The 18,447-nt window shown below is 34.4% G+C and overlaps 1 protein-coding gene across 2 annotated transcripts in view; it reads left to right on the forward strand.

Moving 5' to 3' along the window:
• Positions 1-18,447, forward strand: part of LOC129235251 (protein PALS1-like) — a 185,400-nt gene that overhangs the window by 121,560 nt on the left and 45,393 nt on the right. For both annotated transcript variants that reach the window (XM_054868959.1, XM_054868960.1), the window contains one exon: positions 16,970-17,128. In XM_054868959.1, coding sequence (XP_054724934.1) covers positions 16,970-17,128 — 159 coding nt within the window. The remainder of the gene's footprint in view (positions 1-16,969; positions 17,129-18,447) is intronic.

Here is an 18,447-nt window from a genome sequence, read left to right on the forward strand (position 1 = left end):
ATTAAACAATCCCAGGTTTTTTATTTTTCCGAGTCGGGGCAAAAACTTGAATTTGCCACCTTTACCCATCCTCCTTCAAGTTTTACATCAAGTTTTAACAATAAGAACACAGAAATAAGAGGAATCTGCCGTCTCTTTGATATTACAGTACTCAGCCTCCGAGATCACGGCATTGTAGAGTGCCATCGGATTACTTCGGCTATTTTTCCACTGCATAAGGAGTAGAAAAAAAAAATGTCTCTTAAAAATTTCGTTCTTGTTTTGTACTGCTGGAAAAAAATTCCATCAGTCAAAAGTACTACTTTTTGTCACCGAAATTGATAGAATAAACAAAGAAAAAAAATGGAGCCAGGAAAAACTTTTATTTTCCCAACAGTTACTTATAATTTAATTTTTTTCAATGTCCGAATTTGGAAATAGGGCGTGGTCTTTATGACGTCACAAGTGATGTACTTTGGCGCATCACTCTGTTGCCGCACTAAATGTTTACGCTTTGTTGTCGCTAATGGCATTTCATCACTTGTAATGTCATGTGCAGAAGCATCAAAAATGAATTTAAAATTTACCGAATAAAATAATTATTTAAAAAATATTAAACTTTGTCAAATTGTTTAAAAAATGGTTAAATCCTAGGTTTTTAAGCATGCTCTTTCAGAAGAAAAAACTTTTAAAATTTTGGAAACAACCCCATTGGTTATTTTTTCTCCTCTAAAAGCAAAAAACCGATTTTGTGAACTTTCTTTGCAGCATTTCTCCCATCCTTGAGATGCTATTTTTAATCCATGTTTTTATTTAGCTTTCTTTTTCCAATCCATCCATAAATGGATCAGTAATTCGAAACTCGATCTTTTAGAGGGACTACTGAACTTATGTATTCGAAACGGTCACGCTTTCGTTCTAATCGCTTGGAGAGCAGCAGCAAATATTGCGTCTTCTTTTTTTTGAAGAGCTTGTTCCTCTTCTCTCGGAGGGATGACTGCTCTCTCGTCGCGTTCCAATCGCTTGGGAAGGCATTCGAACGACAGAGAAAACTTCCCTCGGGAATGGAGATATCTTTCCTACATTTTCACTTTTCGCACAGGAATGTATCGATTATCTAATGCTTAGCTGAAGTGAATTCTCTGATTTTTAAACATCGGCAGATTAAAACGTACTGCATTCATCTGTTGCTTTTTTTCCCGACGGATGACCACCCAAGGAATAAATGTTTCGCATTTTATTGTATCTTTGCGAAATAATATATTAAGCAAGCAGCAGTCAAATCGTGAACCACGAAATTATTTTAACTTGTTTGCACAACGAACTTTTCATTAAACTGAAAGTGATTTTGAAATGCATTGCAATCACGCAGTCTTTTTGGCATGGTTTACGGGCGTCGAAATCGGTCTCCTTTTTTAATATTTGGCAATATTTGCCAGTTTGGTTTGAAAATTTAATTAATGATGGTAGCAATGTACATTTCTTTCTTTGTAGTAAAAATGTCAAAAGTATTTGTCCTGGCATATACATTAATGTACACCTGTATTACAGGGGTGCTCCCTCCCCCTTCTTAGAGCAAGAGCGCACTCCTCCTAAATATCGCGAAGACCCACCAAAGCAAGAGCTCCCCCCCCCCGAAAAAAAAGGGACCTGTGTATTATCGGGAGCAGGTAGAGGACTAACTGCTTTTTTTTTTTTTTTTTGCACATTTGTCGTTTGGTGTACGTTAGCTTTACTGTACAAGATTGCTTTTTCGGTTTCCTCTAGAAAAAAAAGGCGAATTCCAATATTTTCCTATTATTCGTATTGAATCAAAAAGGCGTTTCTTCAAACTTCTAAAACTCATTTCTGCAGATACTGCCGTTTATCTGCCCATGGAAGTATACACTGAAGCGCCAAGAATCATCTGAACTATCTTTTCTCTTATGTAGAGCTGCAGCTTTACGTGGCTTTAAATCAACAAGTCGTCAGAAGTCCCCTGAAGAGTAGAGGCTGCATCAGCCAGCCATACAATTGTCCTTAATTGAGAAAGTGTTACGGTACAGAATCTTGTTCACGACATGACCCTTCGATCAATCTTCATTTGTGTTATATGGGATTCATATACGGCAATCTATTTAGATCAGGCAAGTCAATCGCTGGACTGATCCAGATGTTTTCACACCGAGCGACTTTAGTCCCGTGGTATGGTGCAAGTCATCCTATATACTACCATTAGTTTTGTTTCATGAAGTACACGAATGGCAGGTTCAGATAATGTAGACAAACTCACAAACGCTATTGTAGAAATTTTTCAGTTTGCGGACAATTTTGACATTTTTCAAACAAGTTTTTTAATTAAGTTTTTTGGCAAGAGACAAAAATTTGGTTGTCAATTTTAAGGTACCCCCAATTAATGATCCTGAAAATCTAGTGCAGTATATGATTAAAAAAACATGCTGGTAGCTTAATTTTACCGTGAAAAATATGTTAATGACACTCTTCTTTTTTGAAAGTATAACAATAAGTTGTGTTAAATAATATGGTTTATTGTTTCCCAAATCTATCTAAGCATGATCTTGATTTTGTCCTCCTCTATCACCTTTCTTTTTCTCTTCATTTCTTTTTCTTCTCCTTCTTTCTCTTCATTTTATTTTATTTTATTTTATTTATTTTTTTTTTTTATTTTTTTTTTTTTTTTTTGTCAACGACGTCATTCCATAGCTTTTGCATGTCTTCCTGATCCTGCTCATTGAATTTCAATCAACAAAAGAATATTCGAAGACTTTTTTCCCGGCTGACGAATGCTTGGAGCATTTACCTCCTTTCTTCCTAGGTAAATTGACCGATTCGATACCTAACTTGCCTTTTAACGATAATCATCTTACTTGGAATGCATGTCATTCAGTGGGAAGTCGGATGAACACGTGACTCAGTCGGGAGCGCCCTCAGACGTGAAATTTCCCAAAGACAAAAGAAGTCACACTTGGCCAAATCGGTTCAAGGTCGCCGTGTAGTCACGTATGCTGCGGACTTGAAATTGACAGTCCAGAAACTTTCTGCATTTTTGTTTCCATGAGTACTCATGAATAAGGCTGGCTAGAGATTTTTTTGATTGAATCTTTCCAAATATAGATGGAATGATAAGATGCACAATGGAGTTGGTGGAAACGAATCGTTTTTTGATGAGTAAAATGATGTGTTTTTAGTATTTCTTTTTGACTCTTTTCGTGCTGTGTTGAGGAAAGTGATGCAATGATGATGCTTTGCTAAACGGAAAATCGCGTTGTAGACGTCGTAGAATGTCGTTTCTGTGGACTGTTGATTATTGAATCATTATATTGAAGACATTGATTATTGAATCAATGTATTGGGAAGAAAAGCACTTAGTCGTCTCGTGCAGTTGATAGCATTTTCACTGAGTTGAAACTCGACTTATAAAAGTACATTTTGGTGGTAAATGTTCATGGCTCAAGAATAAAACGAAATGTATAGGAATAAATGGCGAAATAGCACTTTTCGAGAAACATTTGTGTTAGTTCTCAAGAAAAGTTCTTATTATAAATCATGAATTCCAAATTATTATTATGTTTCTCTGTGATTAAACATTAACTGGTTTTTCGTTTTACTTTCCCTTATGTGTTTGTTTTTTCGATTGAAAACGCCGAAAGTAAAATTTAAAAAACAAGGAGACATAATTGAAACTCGGGAATTAAAATCTGAGAATTGCATTGAATCGAGTTGTTGATGTTGTAATTTAGGAGAACTAATTTACAGGTGGTCTAACATTGTCCAGCAAGTATTAAAATTGTTAAAATAAAATGTTTAAAAAGCTGTCCAGTAACCATCCCCTCTCTCTTCTAGGGTAACCTTCTATCATAGGTAAATGCTTCTGTTGCGTGATTTTAGCAGTTATCGAAGCTCGTCATCATTGACGTAATTCTATTTACTGACTACCAAAACTGTTTCCTCATCACTTAAGTCCTTGTCATCGATGCTTCGACCAAATTAGTCTTCGAGTTCAGCAATACGACATTCGTTTCCCTGGAATGCAGCTTGAACAGATCCCCAAGAACATTCATAATCATAATAAAAATCAGAATTGCCTATTATAGATCGAATCAACTGATTCCAAAACAAACAACTCCATCTTTGACCACAATTTTAATCTAAGTCTCAAATATTCGTTTTTTTAATTTCATCGAACGAGAAGAGTTACCCACTGACACAAAATGAATGCTTCTACGATTTGAGAATTTTTAAACTTGGGTTACCCGAAAAATGCTTTGATTTCAAATGGTTGGTTCGTATGCAACTGGGTTTCCATTGCAATACATTTTCCAAACTTAAACTCAACCTTCCAACCTACTTCTGAACAGCTTACATTCTTTTTTCATCAAATTGGATCGTTTAGTTGTTCATCGGAAAATGATGCGTAAATAATCTCATCGTATTACACAAATTATCAAATTAAGTATTCACTCCCTTATTGAATCAACATCATAAGAAAAGGTTGCTGTCTTAAATAAGGATGGTCTAGGTTAGTGCTTCTTAAATTCTCTCAACCGGAGGCTCGGTGAAAATTTGGGGGAAAAAAACTTCGGCATTAGAGAACTGTTACACAAGTTGATTGATATAATTCATCGGATTTTAAAGGACTGTTCAATTACTAGTACTCGACGTACCGTAAACGCGGGCTACTTTGACCCAGATTTTTTAAATTTTCTCATTCTTTTCTCAATATTTTTGTAACTTAACTCATATTTAAAAGCTGTGAAAAATTGTCTTACATACCTAGAGATATCTTAATTTAATTTTGAAAAGTGATCAGTTTATTTCCAAGTATTTTTACCCTTTATTAGTGTTTTTATTTGGGCCTATGTTACCCTTGCGTTTGGGTTATTTTGGCCCAAAGTGGTTTTATCTATTTAAAAGCACTGTAGAACTAACTAGATTCAAAGAAATACGTGTGTTCATTTGAAAAACTATTTATTTGAATGAAAAATACATTTTAAAGAAGTTCGAGTCACAAATATATGTTTTCAGGAAAATTATTAATTATTATTATTATTATTATTATTTTTTTTTTTTAAGTATGTGTGTGTGCATACCTAGTTATTGACTCAGAAATTACCGACGGAGAACAGTCATCTTTTCATCAGTTTTGGAGGTTGAATAATTTTATTAACACCATTCGTAAAACAAAGGATCCTAAATTTTCGGTCTCTCCCAAAACTATTCGGTGCATTCCATTTTACTCTCAACATTCGCTCCTTCTTCTCTCGCATAAACAGCTATCTTTGGAAACCTGAGCTCATTCCATTCTACAATAATAAAATTACATAAACTTTCCAACAAATTTAACAATTTTTGTAAGAAGTAGTTGCAACTGGGTAAACCTTTTTCTAAACCTTCTGCAACTTTTAATTCCTCTTCATTTTCCATAATTAAAGCCATGTAACTGAGCCCTGATGAATTGAGACTGCAATCTCTCTCTTTATCCGTTGCCGAGAATTCCAGATTTTTTTTCTTGTGTTTTTCCTGTTTAGAGTCTTAATTTTAGTTATTCCTTTCTTTTTCAAATCTCTGTGGCGGATTTTTTCAAGTTCTTTTTTCTGGGCCAAAGTAGGTTGTAATTTTTAGGTGAAGAGATATGCTGTCGTTGTCATTTTTTTTAAACAAAACCTAAACAGAAATGAGAAGTAAAACTATACTACGGCATGGAGTATTAAATAGCTCTCGTAAATAGGTACTTAAAAAACTTTTAGCTGAACATGTAGAACTGCTTCTATATGGAAATTTTGAGAGGTTATAAAAGCACATGTTAGCACAAAAAATGCAGAACCGCTAATGTTACTTCTTGAGTAGAGCTATAGAACTGCTTGGTTCACATAATTGAGTGCTTGGGAATGCTCTCTAGTGGAATCTGTCAAAATATATTGAAAAATTGCACCCTGAAGGTTGACAGAGGACGTTGTATCTTTTTATCCATTTGGGCCAAAGAAGGACCCTAGGGCCAAAGTAGCCCACGTTTACGGTACAAATATGCTTGACATATAAAAAAATACATTCAGCAACTTTCTGATACGTACTAGTAATATTCAATGATCCCTTGGTTACCCGGCGCACATTCCAATTGTAATCCAGTTCGCTTCAGACGCTCAGTAGTCTGCCACAGCAAGCAGTAGTAAAGGATGCATTCCCACAGTGCTCTCTTGGTATTCCCAGCTCACTTGGGTGTTCCCCAATCATGCCTTAAGCCCGAAACATTTTCAGTTCCAGATGCGAGGAAGATGAAAAAGGCTACTACTCCCTCCGTGGTAAAGGCTGATAGTAATTGAAAAATTTGAAACTGACATTATTTTGCAATATTATAAGATAGTGATTGCCAGTCAAATTATATCGTTTCCTGTGGGATAACTGTTATCTCTCCGCGGTACTAGTTATATTTTTACGTACGAGCATTATATTTTAGACGGAAAATGTGTTGAATTCATCTTAATATATTTACAAATGTCATCTAATTCATGTATTGCATTATTCCTAACAATTTAGTATTACCTAAACGCAAAACTTTTATACAACTCGGAGAAAGACATTATTACGATTTCTGCGAGAAACGGAACGCAGAAAGCACTATGTTGCAGAAAAATGCAGTCATTGTTACGTTTCTTTCAACAAAATGCGTTAAGCGACTTTTTTCCCGCGATGACCTGAAAGAACAAGATGGTAAAGGTAAAAACTCTCATATTTTATCGTATCTTAAGGCTTAAATCATTACTTGGTGCGATTATTTTTAACTGTCATCGAGGTCAAAAGCTAGACAAGCACTCTTTCCTTCGTTTCTTTTCGGGGTTTCCATTGCGCAAGGCGACAAGTGAACAATGGCACGCGGTCTTCGTTCCACATTCCATTCGCAGAATTTTTCTCCATGTCACCTTTTGTTTCCCTTTTACCTTTGCCTTGCTTTGTTAAAAATCGTTTGTGGTTGTTTTATGTTTTCGCGGTACCTAGAAAAATGTTTGTTTATATTTTTTTGTCATTTCGGCTCTTTTTTTCGTGGAGTTTGATGGTTATTTTTTGTGTTAGACAAGCTCGCGTTACGCATGTTTGGAGAGTTCTGTCGAAGATTCACGGATGAATGATGCGGCAGTCCATTTTCGATTGTGCTTCGCATTTTATGAATGTTATACTTTCGACGGAAGTTGTTTAACCCAATAAATCATCCATTTTCTCCACGGCTCTAGGCCGGCACGGCGTGGAGTTTTTTTATTTTATTTTATTTATTTACTTATTTTTTTATGCCGGCCATTAGCTTTAAGCACTTGGCTTTGATATGGCTGAATTCTTACTGTTGAAAATGCGTTTTTGAAGTATTTTACGGTCGTTAATCTCACTTTCCTCTCATTTTCCCAAAGACTTCTTTAGGTTGCTCGTTGATGGAAAAAAAATATATACATTGCCTTAATTTTTTTTGGAGTAATGTGTGTAGGTAAAAATATCGAAGCAAAAGGAAGTCAAAAGTGAAGCGCGAAGAAGGAGATGACGCTTACTTTAAATTTGAATTTAAAAAATATATAACATCATTCATGTAAAAGGATTTATATCTATTACAATTATTTATCTTTCAAAATCTTATTAATTAACATCATTAAACAACAAAGTAATTACACTGAAAATTAAAAAAAAAAAAGAGTTCTCACCCCCCTAATCGCAATTGCGCACTCATACAAAAGCTATGAAGCACCTCTCGCTCTCACAGAATGATGCCCCCAACACAGAGACTAAAAACTAAGGCCCTCTAAAAATTTCAATCTGCGCCTTGTTCCCATCTGTGTGCGCCATGGGCTACCCTGCAAAACGTTTTGAAAATATATTGCAAAACAAACTAGGTGTATTCTCCCTTATTAACGTGAGCTACCGTATATCATATGGTTAGTCGCTTCATAGATCGAGTCACTGACTGTTTTTCCACTTTATCTCCATAAAATCGAATTAGCGGTTTTCCTCGCCATTTGATCAACGTTTTCTGTTTCAATATGAAATTCGTCGAATTTTACTCGATTCGTAGTCATCAGCGAAGAATCAACAGCTCAATTTGGTCGGCAAAATGAATTATTTTCATCGGATATACCTTCCTGATTTCATAAGAGCTGTTGTAAAACTCGAAAAATCCCTTTAAAAAAACAAAATAAAAAAAAATAAAAAAAAAAAACGGCAACGAATTGTTCTTGAAAAGACAACTTTGACCTTTCAAACAATTTAGAATCTGAACTTTAAATACGTTTCAGTCAAAACTTTAAAACGTTCACTTACATCCATTTGCTTCTCACTGATTCAATTGTCCTCTTCTTCTTAAATATCGTAATTTCGAACTTCATAAGAAAAACTATTTTGAAGCGAAAGATAACTTCGATACTATATCTGAATTATTTGTACCAAATTGTGAAGGTTTATACTATAATATACTATACTATTACAGCATTACAAACTAAGAATTGATAATTTAAATCGTTTATTTCAGAAACCAGCCAACAGTCAAGTTTCTAGTTTCAAGAAAAAAAAAAAACCTATCTTTGTATTGAATTGTTCAATATGAATGAAAACACTTTTAACTAAATGAAATATACTTATGTGTATCATTTTGGGCAAAAATATTGTAATCTTTATCGGAAAAAATAAAAAGAGGGAAAAATGTTTTTTCGAAAATTTTAAACTTTGATACTTGGCCGGGTTTTGAAATAAACCATTCAGTTCAGGAAATTTTTCGTTGTATTGATTCCGAACTCTAAAGGACTGGTTGAATACTCTATCGGAATCTATACACGTGGCTGGCCTTTCTAAAACGTTTGACCTTGTAGCACCCCTTCTCTATAAATTCAACTCATCCAGTTTTATTGTAGTCGTTCCTCACACCTGTTCAAGACTGTCTTTCAATTTTACTTACAAGGAATTAGCCAGAGGAGAGCATCGTTTAGCGCTGAAAGAAGAGACTACCTGGGGGATGGAGAGGGAGTGGTCTTTACCTTTTTAGTGCAATAATCAGTACTAGAACCCGTATAGTGACTCACACATGCCCCTCTATCTGCTTAACAACACAGTGGAAAGTTCCTCGTGGTTTCAATAACGAACAAAATATCCTGTTAAGTATCTAATCGTAGTAAAAGAGAACATTGAAACATAACTATTCTTACATATTTGCCTGGTACACGAAAAAAAAAAATGCGTTCATAAATAAATTAAAAATTAAATGAATGAATATAATATCATATGATATGAAATGAGGTACAATATGAAATGATGATAATGCAACAGTAATTAATGTAGCTGTAAAAGTAGAATAAATTTGGGAAACAATATTTCCAATGCAACAAATACGTCTCATCGCTGACCCGAAGAAGCGAAAATGTCTTATATTAGACGATTTTTTCTTAATTTAAGAAATGTACCAACGTGTGCAAAATTAAATTAATTTCATCATACAAAAGAAACTTGTTTCAGTAGTGTTTTGTATATACTCGTTTTTCTGTTATTATTTTTTAAATTTATTTATTTCATTTTGGGTTTAGAAATTAACGTCAGATCTTCCGTCTGTTCTAGTTTGGTACAGCGAAAGGATATTTTTTTTTAAACTTAAATACATAAAAGATGTAAAAAAGCAGTCGAAAACTTTGTACTATGGAATGAGTAAGAACAACAACAACGTGTATAAAGTACAAATAAAGTAATAAAATAGAGTTAAAAACTCAGCACAGAGCTGCTGAGTTTTTAACTCGATTTTATTACTTTATTTGTATTTTATGCACGTTGTTGTCGTTTTTACCCACATAAAAGATGTTATACCAAAAAAAAAAAAGAAAGAAAAGAAAAAGAATAGGAAAAAATGTTTAGAAGCACCGCATAGTATAAATGAATATTGACTGTTTGGAAGCGATGTAATTTATATTCTTTCAAATATTTATTTTGTTTGTAAAACTGGTAATTATTTTATCAGTTTTGAAACTGAAAATCGTTAGAAATAACTACTAAAATTTACCAGCAGATTTTTATTTTACATTAATGGTTCATACTTCGATATTTTCTCAGGATTTATTTTAATTTTACGATGTCAAATTTTGACCACGTTTGAAATGTTGAGCGTAATTTTTTAAAAAAAGCGAAAAATAGGTCCTTTTAACGAACAAGTGAGAAATATGTTGGTTTTGTTGCAATTGAATTGCAACTCACTAGGGGAGGCCGGGGTAGAGGGGCACAGGGGTAATAAGAGACTCAGTCAAAAAATCACAAAAAAAAAAAAAAAAAATACTTAGACAACTTAAAATATATGTAATTTAAAGAACCATATGTATACTTTACTACAGTGCACTTATTTAAAAGTTTATATATATTTTTTTCATGCAATAAAAAAAACCTTCACGTTGAACTTACCTTAAAAGTTCGCGACTTTTTTTTAACGTTTTTATAATTTTTATTTTGTAGGTGAGGTGTTTGGAAGCTATTAATGTGTAAACTTCTGACCAAGACTATGACTATTGATGTACTATTTTTTGAAATCTTGAAAGCCTTCTTTATTTACAGGTTGTGTGCCTGTCTCTTATTACCCCATTTTTGCTTTTTGTGGGGGTAATAAGGGACAGGTGTCTCTTAATGATAGCATCATTTTGTAATCTTTCCGCTACTTTTGTTTCACGATATTCTATTAGTTCGTGCTTTTCAAGCCAAGTTTTTATATCAATAGATTAATTTTTGTCTTGTGTCATGGAAAAAAATATGCATTTAAAATATAAGTAGATATTTAATAAGTTTAATTGAAAATTCTTTAATTTAAACAATTTATTATTTTCAGCTAATTCCGAAAATACTGGTATTTTGCCTCAACAAATACTGGTATTACGAAATTGCAAAGTTGCTCAAAATACCGGTATTCGGTATACCGGTATTGCAATCCCTAGTACTGACACAAGTTAATATATCAGTCACAGATAACCTGTTTTGAAAAATGAAAAAAAAAAAATAATAATAATAAATAATCCATCTAAAATGTGTAAAATACAGTATATTCTAGGCATACAAATATTTTTCCCTGCAGGAAATAACAATTCGGGCAGTAGAGAGTTAAGTGCTCATTGAATGAACAAACTACCTACCTCAGTTTCCAAACAGCATTTCTCGTTAAAAAAATTCCTAAAGCACATTTTGTGACAGTTAAACAATCCAGAAAGCGTTTACCATTAAAAAATACCCAACGCACATTCTATGACGGTTAAATAATCAAAAAGAAAAAAATCTCATTAAAAATACCCAACGCACATTTTATGAGAGTTAAATAATCCAAAAAGTATTTTTCATTAAAAAAAATTGAAGCATATTTTATGAGGAATAAATTTTGGAGTTAACTTTCTTTCCGACCGTCCTCCCTCTTATTTTATACTTGAGCACCCCTACTGATTTCGTGACATTGCTGAATGTATTAAATCTTATTCTGTCTGTTTATGAAAAGGGAAAAAAATGTGATGACATTTTTAATAGGTTTAATTATATTTACTTTACGATACAGTTTCCATTGTTGCTTACAACCTCTTGTCAGTGTAATAGGAATTTGTGAGTCCCATCCTTGAAGAACTTGTCTTTGGAGGTGAAGAACTCCAAAAGTGCTGCTTTGATGACATCTGCTTCATTTTTGAATTTCTTCTGGGCCAAAAAGGCTTCCAAGGTGAAGAATAAGTGAAAATATGAGGGTGCAAACTCTAAGGAGCATGATGGGTCTAAAAGAATTTCCCAGCATCACTCTGCGATTTTCTGGTCAGTCTCCAAACTGCACGTGGTCTGGCATTGTCGTGATGCCAGTATGATCTGTTTCCTGTTGAACACCGTCATTACAGCCTCGCTGGAATATTTCACTGCCAAATACGAGTCGTTCTTCAAAAATGGGATTTGCAAATTACCATCGCTCTGGCAAGAAGTCAGAATCAACGACGAAAATTATATCGTACACTTAACATCGTGTAGTAAAAACTGTAGCACTGCCGTGGGCATGTAAAGGGCAATAACTGCATTTTTTTTTTTTTTTTTTTTTTGTATTTTTGTCATCTATTGCCCGTTAGCTTTATTGCACAAGCTTGCTTATTTGATTTCCGCTGAAAAAAAAGGCACGAAAAAAACGATCCAACATTTCCCAATTGTTAGTGGTGAATCCAACACACATTTCTTCAATATCTCGAAAACTCATTTCTGCAGATACTGCCGCAGGCCCTGTTCGTGGGGTAGGCGGCCGACTAGGGCGGCAGATTTTAGGGGTGGCAAATTTCGAAATTGAAACATTCACTTCTTCAATGCTTTAAAAAAAAATAGAGTGTGTACCAGGGCTTGGATATGTAAAACATGCTCGGAATTTAACTAGAAATTCAATTTAATTTTAGAGGCGACAAATTGCGTTGAAAAGCCTTTTAAAAATATTAATATCTGTTTCACATAGCTGTAAGAGCATCATCCTAGCCATAAGATATGCTACTTTACTGTTTAATTTAAAGTGTACCAGTGCTTGGAACCAATGCAAAACCCAGTTTGGAATTTCACTGGAAACTCACTTTGATTTTAAACAATTTACTATTATCTTTATTTTATTAATGTATTATTCTATACATTTTTTTTATTAAGTGGGGGGGGGGGCACTTGTCACTATCGCCTAGTGCGGCAGAACTACTAGGGCCGGCCCTGTACTGCCGTTTACCAGCCCACGGCAGGCTGTTTTTCTCTCACCTCCATAAATGGACAGAATTTTCCGGCAGACCTAATAACCAATAACGAAGCTTTAAAACGACCTTTCACAATCACTGATAGGTCATTGCATTCGAAGGCTTACTACGATGAGCATCGACTCATCTGTAGAAGGTTCCTGTGAAAGGGAATAAATTAATTGGAAGAAAAGCAATGACCTGCGTTCAGTGTTCACCCTCGTAAGAGCTTGATTTCCCTCTTCAAATGAAACTTTCATTACAAGAAGTATTTTCTACTACGTCAGTTTTATTTTAAACTCTGACGTGAGAAATTCTGAAATCATTTTTCTCCTTGCAATAAAAACTTTCCTGCAAAGCACAGTTGACTATCGTGAAGGTCACTGCAGCTAAGAGATTTCGTGAGCTGTCTCATACAAAGGAAAATACATCAAAGGAAAACGAAAATTATCGTGTTAGAATCGTAATGCTTTGCTTTTTGTTGGCAGTTTTCCTTCATTTATATAGTACGCTACTCTCGGTTGGTAAAATTTTATTCAATTTTCAAACTGCAATTTTATTGAGTAAAATAAATTTCAAGCAAACCGTTATCGAAAATCTGTTTTTCCATTGTCTCCCTGATTTCAATCTCATGGATGTTTGTGAATATTGTAAACAGGGCCGCCTGAAGCCAAAGCGGGCCCCGTGTCAGTTTGGTCCTCGGGTCCCCTCCTAACATCAAACTTGTAAAATTTATATTACTCCAATTCTGAGTCAAGAGCCCTCAAAGGACGGGCGCCTAGTTTCTGACTAGGCCTCTCGTCGGCCCTGATTGAAAAAATAAACATTATGTATGCTTGAAAGCGTAAATGAAATCATAAAAAGCCTTGCAGATGAATTAAGAATTGTTCACGATCTGAGTCTGAGAACAAATGGTATGAAAAACAAGAGATGTCATCTTTTTTTTTTTTAAATTCTTTTTGAATTTTTCCTTATTGTTTTCGAAACTCATTTTTTCTCTTTCTTTTTTTTTTTTAAAGGCTATTTCTTAGCTTACTTTTCTCTTTCTTGATGCTCGCTTTTGACTTTCGCTTTTTAATTGTTGCCAAAAACAATGAAATATAAGTCATTATAATGTTAGTTTTCTTTATTAAGTTAAGAAATTAATTTGAAGACTGAACTTAAGCAAGCGTACATTTGTGGATTTTGGGCTTTATAAACTTTTTAAATATTGCAGGTTTATTAGCTGTCATTTATTCAAGTCATCAGTGTAAAAGCGTCTTTTTAAAACTTTTATCCATTTATTTATTTTTTATAATGTGCTTCCTAGGACAATCAAATCAGATAAAGAGGAGCGTAGTAATGAATGGGACATTTTTCTTCCTTTATTTTCCACTGAACTTGTTCAAAATTGCTGTTCGAACATACAAACTTGCAATGTTTAGATCAAATAAAGGTGCACAAAAGCTATTCTCTTTGCACAATACTTTTATATAATTTTTTCATCTTGTTTAACAAGGAAAGGTAACAGGTAAATATGTTTTTCAAAAGTTTGACCTCAAATAAATTTTAAAACTTTGAAATAAAATGTAAAAAATGCTTTTGTTTTTAAATTTTGAAAAATCTTTCCATGAGCTTGATTTGCCTTAAGGTGTATGAATTAAAATAAGATCATGATTTTTTGACTGCTACACTCAAAAATTGCTGGGGCAAAATATAGAGGAAAAGTAAAACCTATCCGTTGAAAGTTGTATACCACCTATTTCGTCTCTGAAATTTAAATTGTATAGGCTACTTTGGAATTAATCTAAATGTAACAATATGATGATTTCCCGGAGTGTTAAACTATTGTGTGATGAATGTATCAAATACTTATTTCTTTTCATACTTTGTAATGCGCACCAACTTAGTCTTTAGAATTAAAAACCATTTTTTATATTTTATTCGCAGTACTAATTTTGCTGTAAAATTCAGATTTATTATTTTCAGAGAAAAAGTCGGAAAACGAGAGAGGGAAAAAAGACTAAATCTGATCTCTCTATTTATCTCTTACACTTTAGGGAGGCAATTTTATCTCCGGACCTCAGATTGTACAATAATCTTTAGATCAAGAGTCACTACAAGTAGCATACCACTTTCATATATCATAAAAATTAATCAAAATTGCTCATAAAACATTGCCAAAAGCTTTCGGCCCTCTCTTCGCCCCAAAGCCTGACATTTAGCTTAAATCGCTCAAATCAATTAATTATCTTTGTGATTCTTAGTGAATTGACAGTGATATTCAATGTAAGAATGAAGGCTTCCACGGCCGGTGTCAATAATGTTGTAAGATTCCGGGCTGTTGTGCCGTGGTCTGAGTGTTGTTACTCCAAACGTAGACGGCTGCGCAAACACAACATCAAGACTGTTTTCAAGCCTACCTATCGAATCAGCGACTTACTACGATCAGTGAAAGATGCGAGAGACCCTTTGTCTGCTGCAGAAGTTTACAAGATCCCATGTTTCTGTGGATCGGCCTACATTGGAACAACAAAAAGAAGCGTTAATACAAGAGTAAAATAACACTAAAGAAATTGCCGTCTGGGCCACTCTGAGAAATCAGCAGTCGCGGAACACACTTTTAGTGATGGCACCCATGACATTAAATTCAAAGAAACCAAAATACTTCCAAGGACGTCTCACTATTATGCCAGATTAAACAGAGATGCGATCGAAATTTTCAAACATCCCAACATTTAACATAAAGGAAGAAAGAATTAAGATCAACAAACTCTGGCATGCTACACTTAGACGGATTATCCCGAGAGATACTTCTAGCCAACCAGAAACAGCGACGGACGTTCAGCAGCCAATCTTCAACCAGAATGAAGAAACCTCAAGTTTCAGCCAACCAGAAACAAGGGCGAACGTTTATCAGCCAATCCTGGCCCAGAACGAAGGGAGAGCTTGCTCTTCCTACATAAATAGTGACAACACTTCGATATCTGCATCAGTTGCCAGGATGTCGCTTCGACCACGCTAACACTGAAGATGGCCGCCGCAACGTTTGGAGTAACAACACTCAGATCACGGCACAACAGCCCGGAATCTTACATTACTGATATTCGTTTTCAAAAAATAACTCAATTCTAAATATTCAATTTAAGAATCATTTAAATTTTTTTTCTCCTAGTCTTTGTCATTCAATGTTGAACTGTGATTTGTAATGTTTCTTTTCTTTTCTTTTCTTTTTTTTTTTTTTTTTTTTGAAACTGACTTTCTATAGTAAAAGTATTGGATACCTACTTTCAAAAATTAGATTAATCGTCTCATGTCAATTATTCGCCCCCCCCCCCACTCAATCAGAATGTTGAACTATTTGTTTCGCGATTTTTTTTTTCTCTTCAGATTAAGATGAATTATCTAACGTTACTTTTGAAGTCAGGAATGGTGATATAAAAGACAGGAATGGTGATATAATATTTTAGCATATGAAACAATTGGAGAAGAAAGGAATTACATGAAATATGCTCATATATCTGCAATATTTAACATAAAAACAGAGATTAACTACTTTCATTATTCTACTTTCGGAAAAACTAACTGTTTTCAACTTGTCTGATGACCCTTTTTTACAATAAAATGTAACAAGCCTTGAAGCTGAAGTCTCGTTCTCAGCAGCAGGATATTTTCGGCAGCATAATTTGAGCAAAAAATGTCTGTTGAGTACAAGAAAAAGAATGGGTTTTTAAGTGCCACTTTCTTCTTGGAGTGTTACTTTGAAAAATGAATGTATCTCAAAGTAATTCGCATTTGCTTTTATCTCAAAAAAAATTTTGGTAGGTTTTCGACAAAAATAAGTCTTCCCATCGCCTCCTCCCTTTTTTTTCAACGTGCTATCGACTTCTTTCAATGAACAAAAGGACATCGGAAACAAATTGCAGCAATCCTTCCGTTTTATTTTTCTTTTGCAAAAAAAAATTTAAGAAAAGTTTCTGGTGTTATATGTTATGTGAACATTGAATATTCTGCTTTTCTGTTACATATCTTTAGAAAAAGTTTTGTGTGAAAATTTAAATTATCATTTCTTTGTAAATTAGTGAATTATTTATCCTTTTGTAATTTTTATTTACTCAAAACTTTAAAATTAATTAATTTATTTGATTATATATTTATCTATCCCTCACACCCACTTTTTTTTTTTTTTTTTTTTTTTTTGAAAATTAAGTAAAACCAGTTTTTAAAAAAGATAATTTTTAAAAATCATTTTTTCAAAATTTCGGACATTTGTTTGAAACTTTACTCTTTCGTTTCAGTGAGCGATGTGCGCGTGCGCGAGACCTTCGTGATCTCGGTGAGCAGCGGCCAGCAGTCCGAGGAGGAGGCGATGACCCAGCTCTCCGGCCCGAGTCCCCAGACCCCGGCCGGGCAACCCCTCAAGTCCACATCCAAGGACGTTCACAACGAAAGCACAGGTGAGCACTGAACGAAACGCCACTGTGAAGTTATCATATTGCGATTGCGGTGACGTCTTCATAATGTGACCGGACATGACCGGTCACTCACAAATTTATTGTTGCAGCGACGTCACAGTGAAGTCACATGAAGCATGTCATAAATTGATTGGTGTGACTCCTGCGAGACGTCATAGTTTGGTCACTTGGTGACTGTGACAACTGTGATTTCCCTGAATTTTTTCCCTAACATATTGTGCTATACCTTGACCACGGAGAAATAACGTATGAACTGAAAGCGGAAACGGAACACTTCATGTTGTACAGGGTGACAAGAAATAACTTGGACACACATAATAAATACACCAAAACTTGAATGTTAATGGAAATATTAAGACTAAACTTCAAAAAAAATATGAATACATTATTTCGTTTAATATGGATACATTTACAAATTTTCAAAGTGGCTACCCTTAGGATTAATACATAGCGTTTAATGTGTCACAAAATTGTCGGCTCTATGCCGCAACTCACTTACTGATATTTTATCCCATCCCTTGCATAAGGATTTCTTTAGGGATGACGAAGGTTTAGGAAGTTTAGCACACAACCTTGTCTCCAGGAACTCCCTGAACTGCGTCAACGACCCCAATCTAATGGTTTGGGTTGGGATATGTGCTAGTAGGAAAATATCACTTGTTTTTGTTGATCAGGGGATAAAATATTATTCAAAAAGCATATCGCAAATGCATTTCGGCAGATGTTGTCTTACCTCGGTGGTCGCAAAAGTTCTTTGAAAACTGTCGAAAACGCCTAAGAACTGAACTGAACTGAGTAGTTATTTTTCTATAAATCAGCCGAACTCGCGCAGCTCGTGGCAGTCTTTAGAATTTTATCGCAGTATGTACAGTTTCAGTTTTAAGCAATCCTATATATTCCTAGAAATCTTCATGTTGTGTTTATTAACTAACAAGTTTTGTTTGCTATCTAACATTGTAATTCATGTGTTATAATTAAATTGTTGTCAGTTAAAAGTTCAAGTGTTTGTCCAAGTTGCTTGTGTCACAATGTCTACACGAAGAAATAGAAGGAATATCTGATGACCATAGTTCAAATGATTTCATTGCCATGCGACTTTTGGAAGCGTTGAAGAGGTTAAATGTATGGTAAGAGTTTTTGAATTTAGAAATTTACTTTGACGCGCAACAGAAACAAAAGATGGACCTTCCAACAAGACTCCACACCTGCACACAGAGCTAAAGGCACTCAAGACTGGTGCAAGACATATTTTCGGATTTCATTGGAGCTCAAGAATGGCCACCGTATTTCCCAGATTTGAA

The sequence above is a fragment of the Uloborus diversus genome, chromosome 2 (assembly GCF_026930045.1).
Source record: "Uloborus diversus isolate 005 chromosome 2, Udiv.v.3.1, whole genome shotgun sequence".
Classification (NCBI taxonomy): domain Eukaryota; kingdom Metazoa; phylum Arthropoda; class Arachnida; order Araneae; family Uloboridae; genus Uloborus; species Uloborus diversus.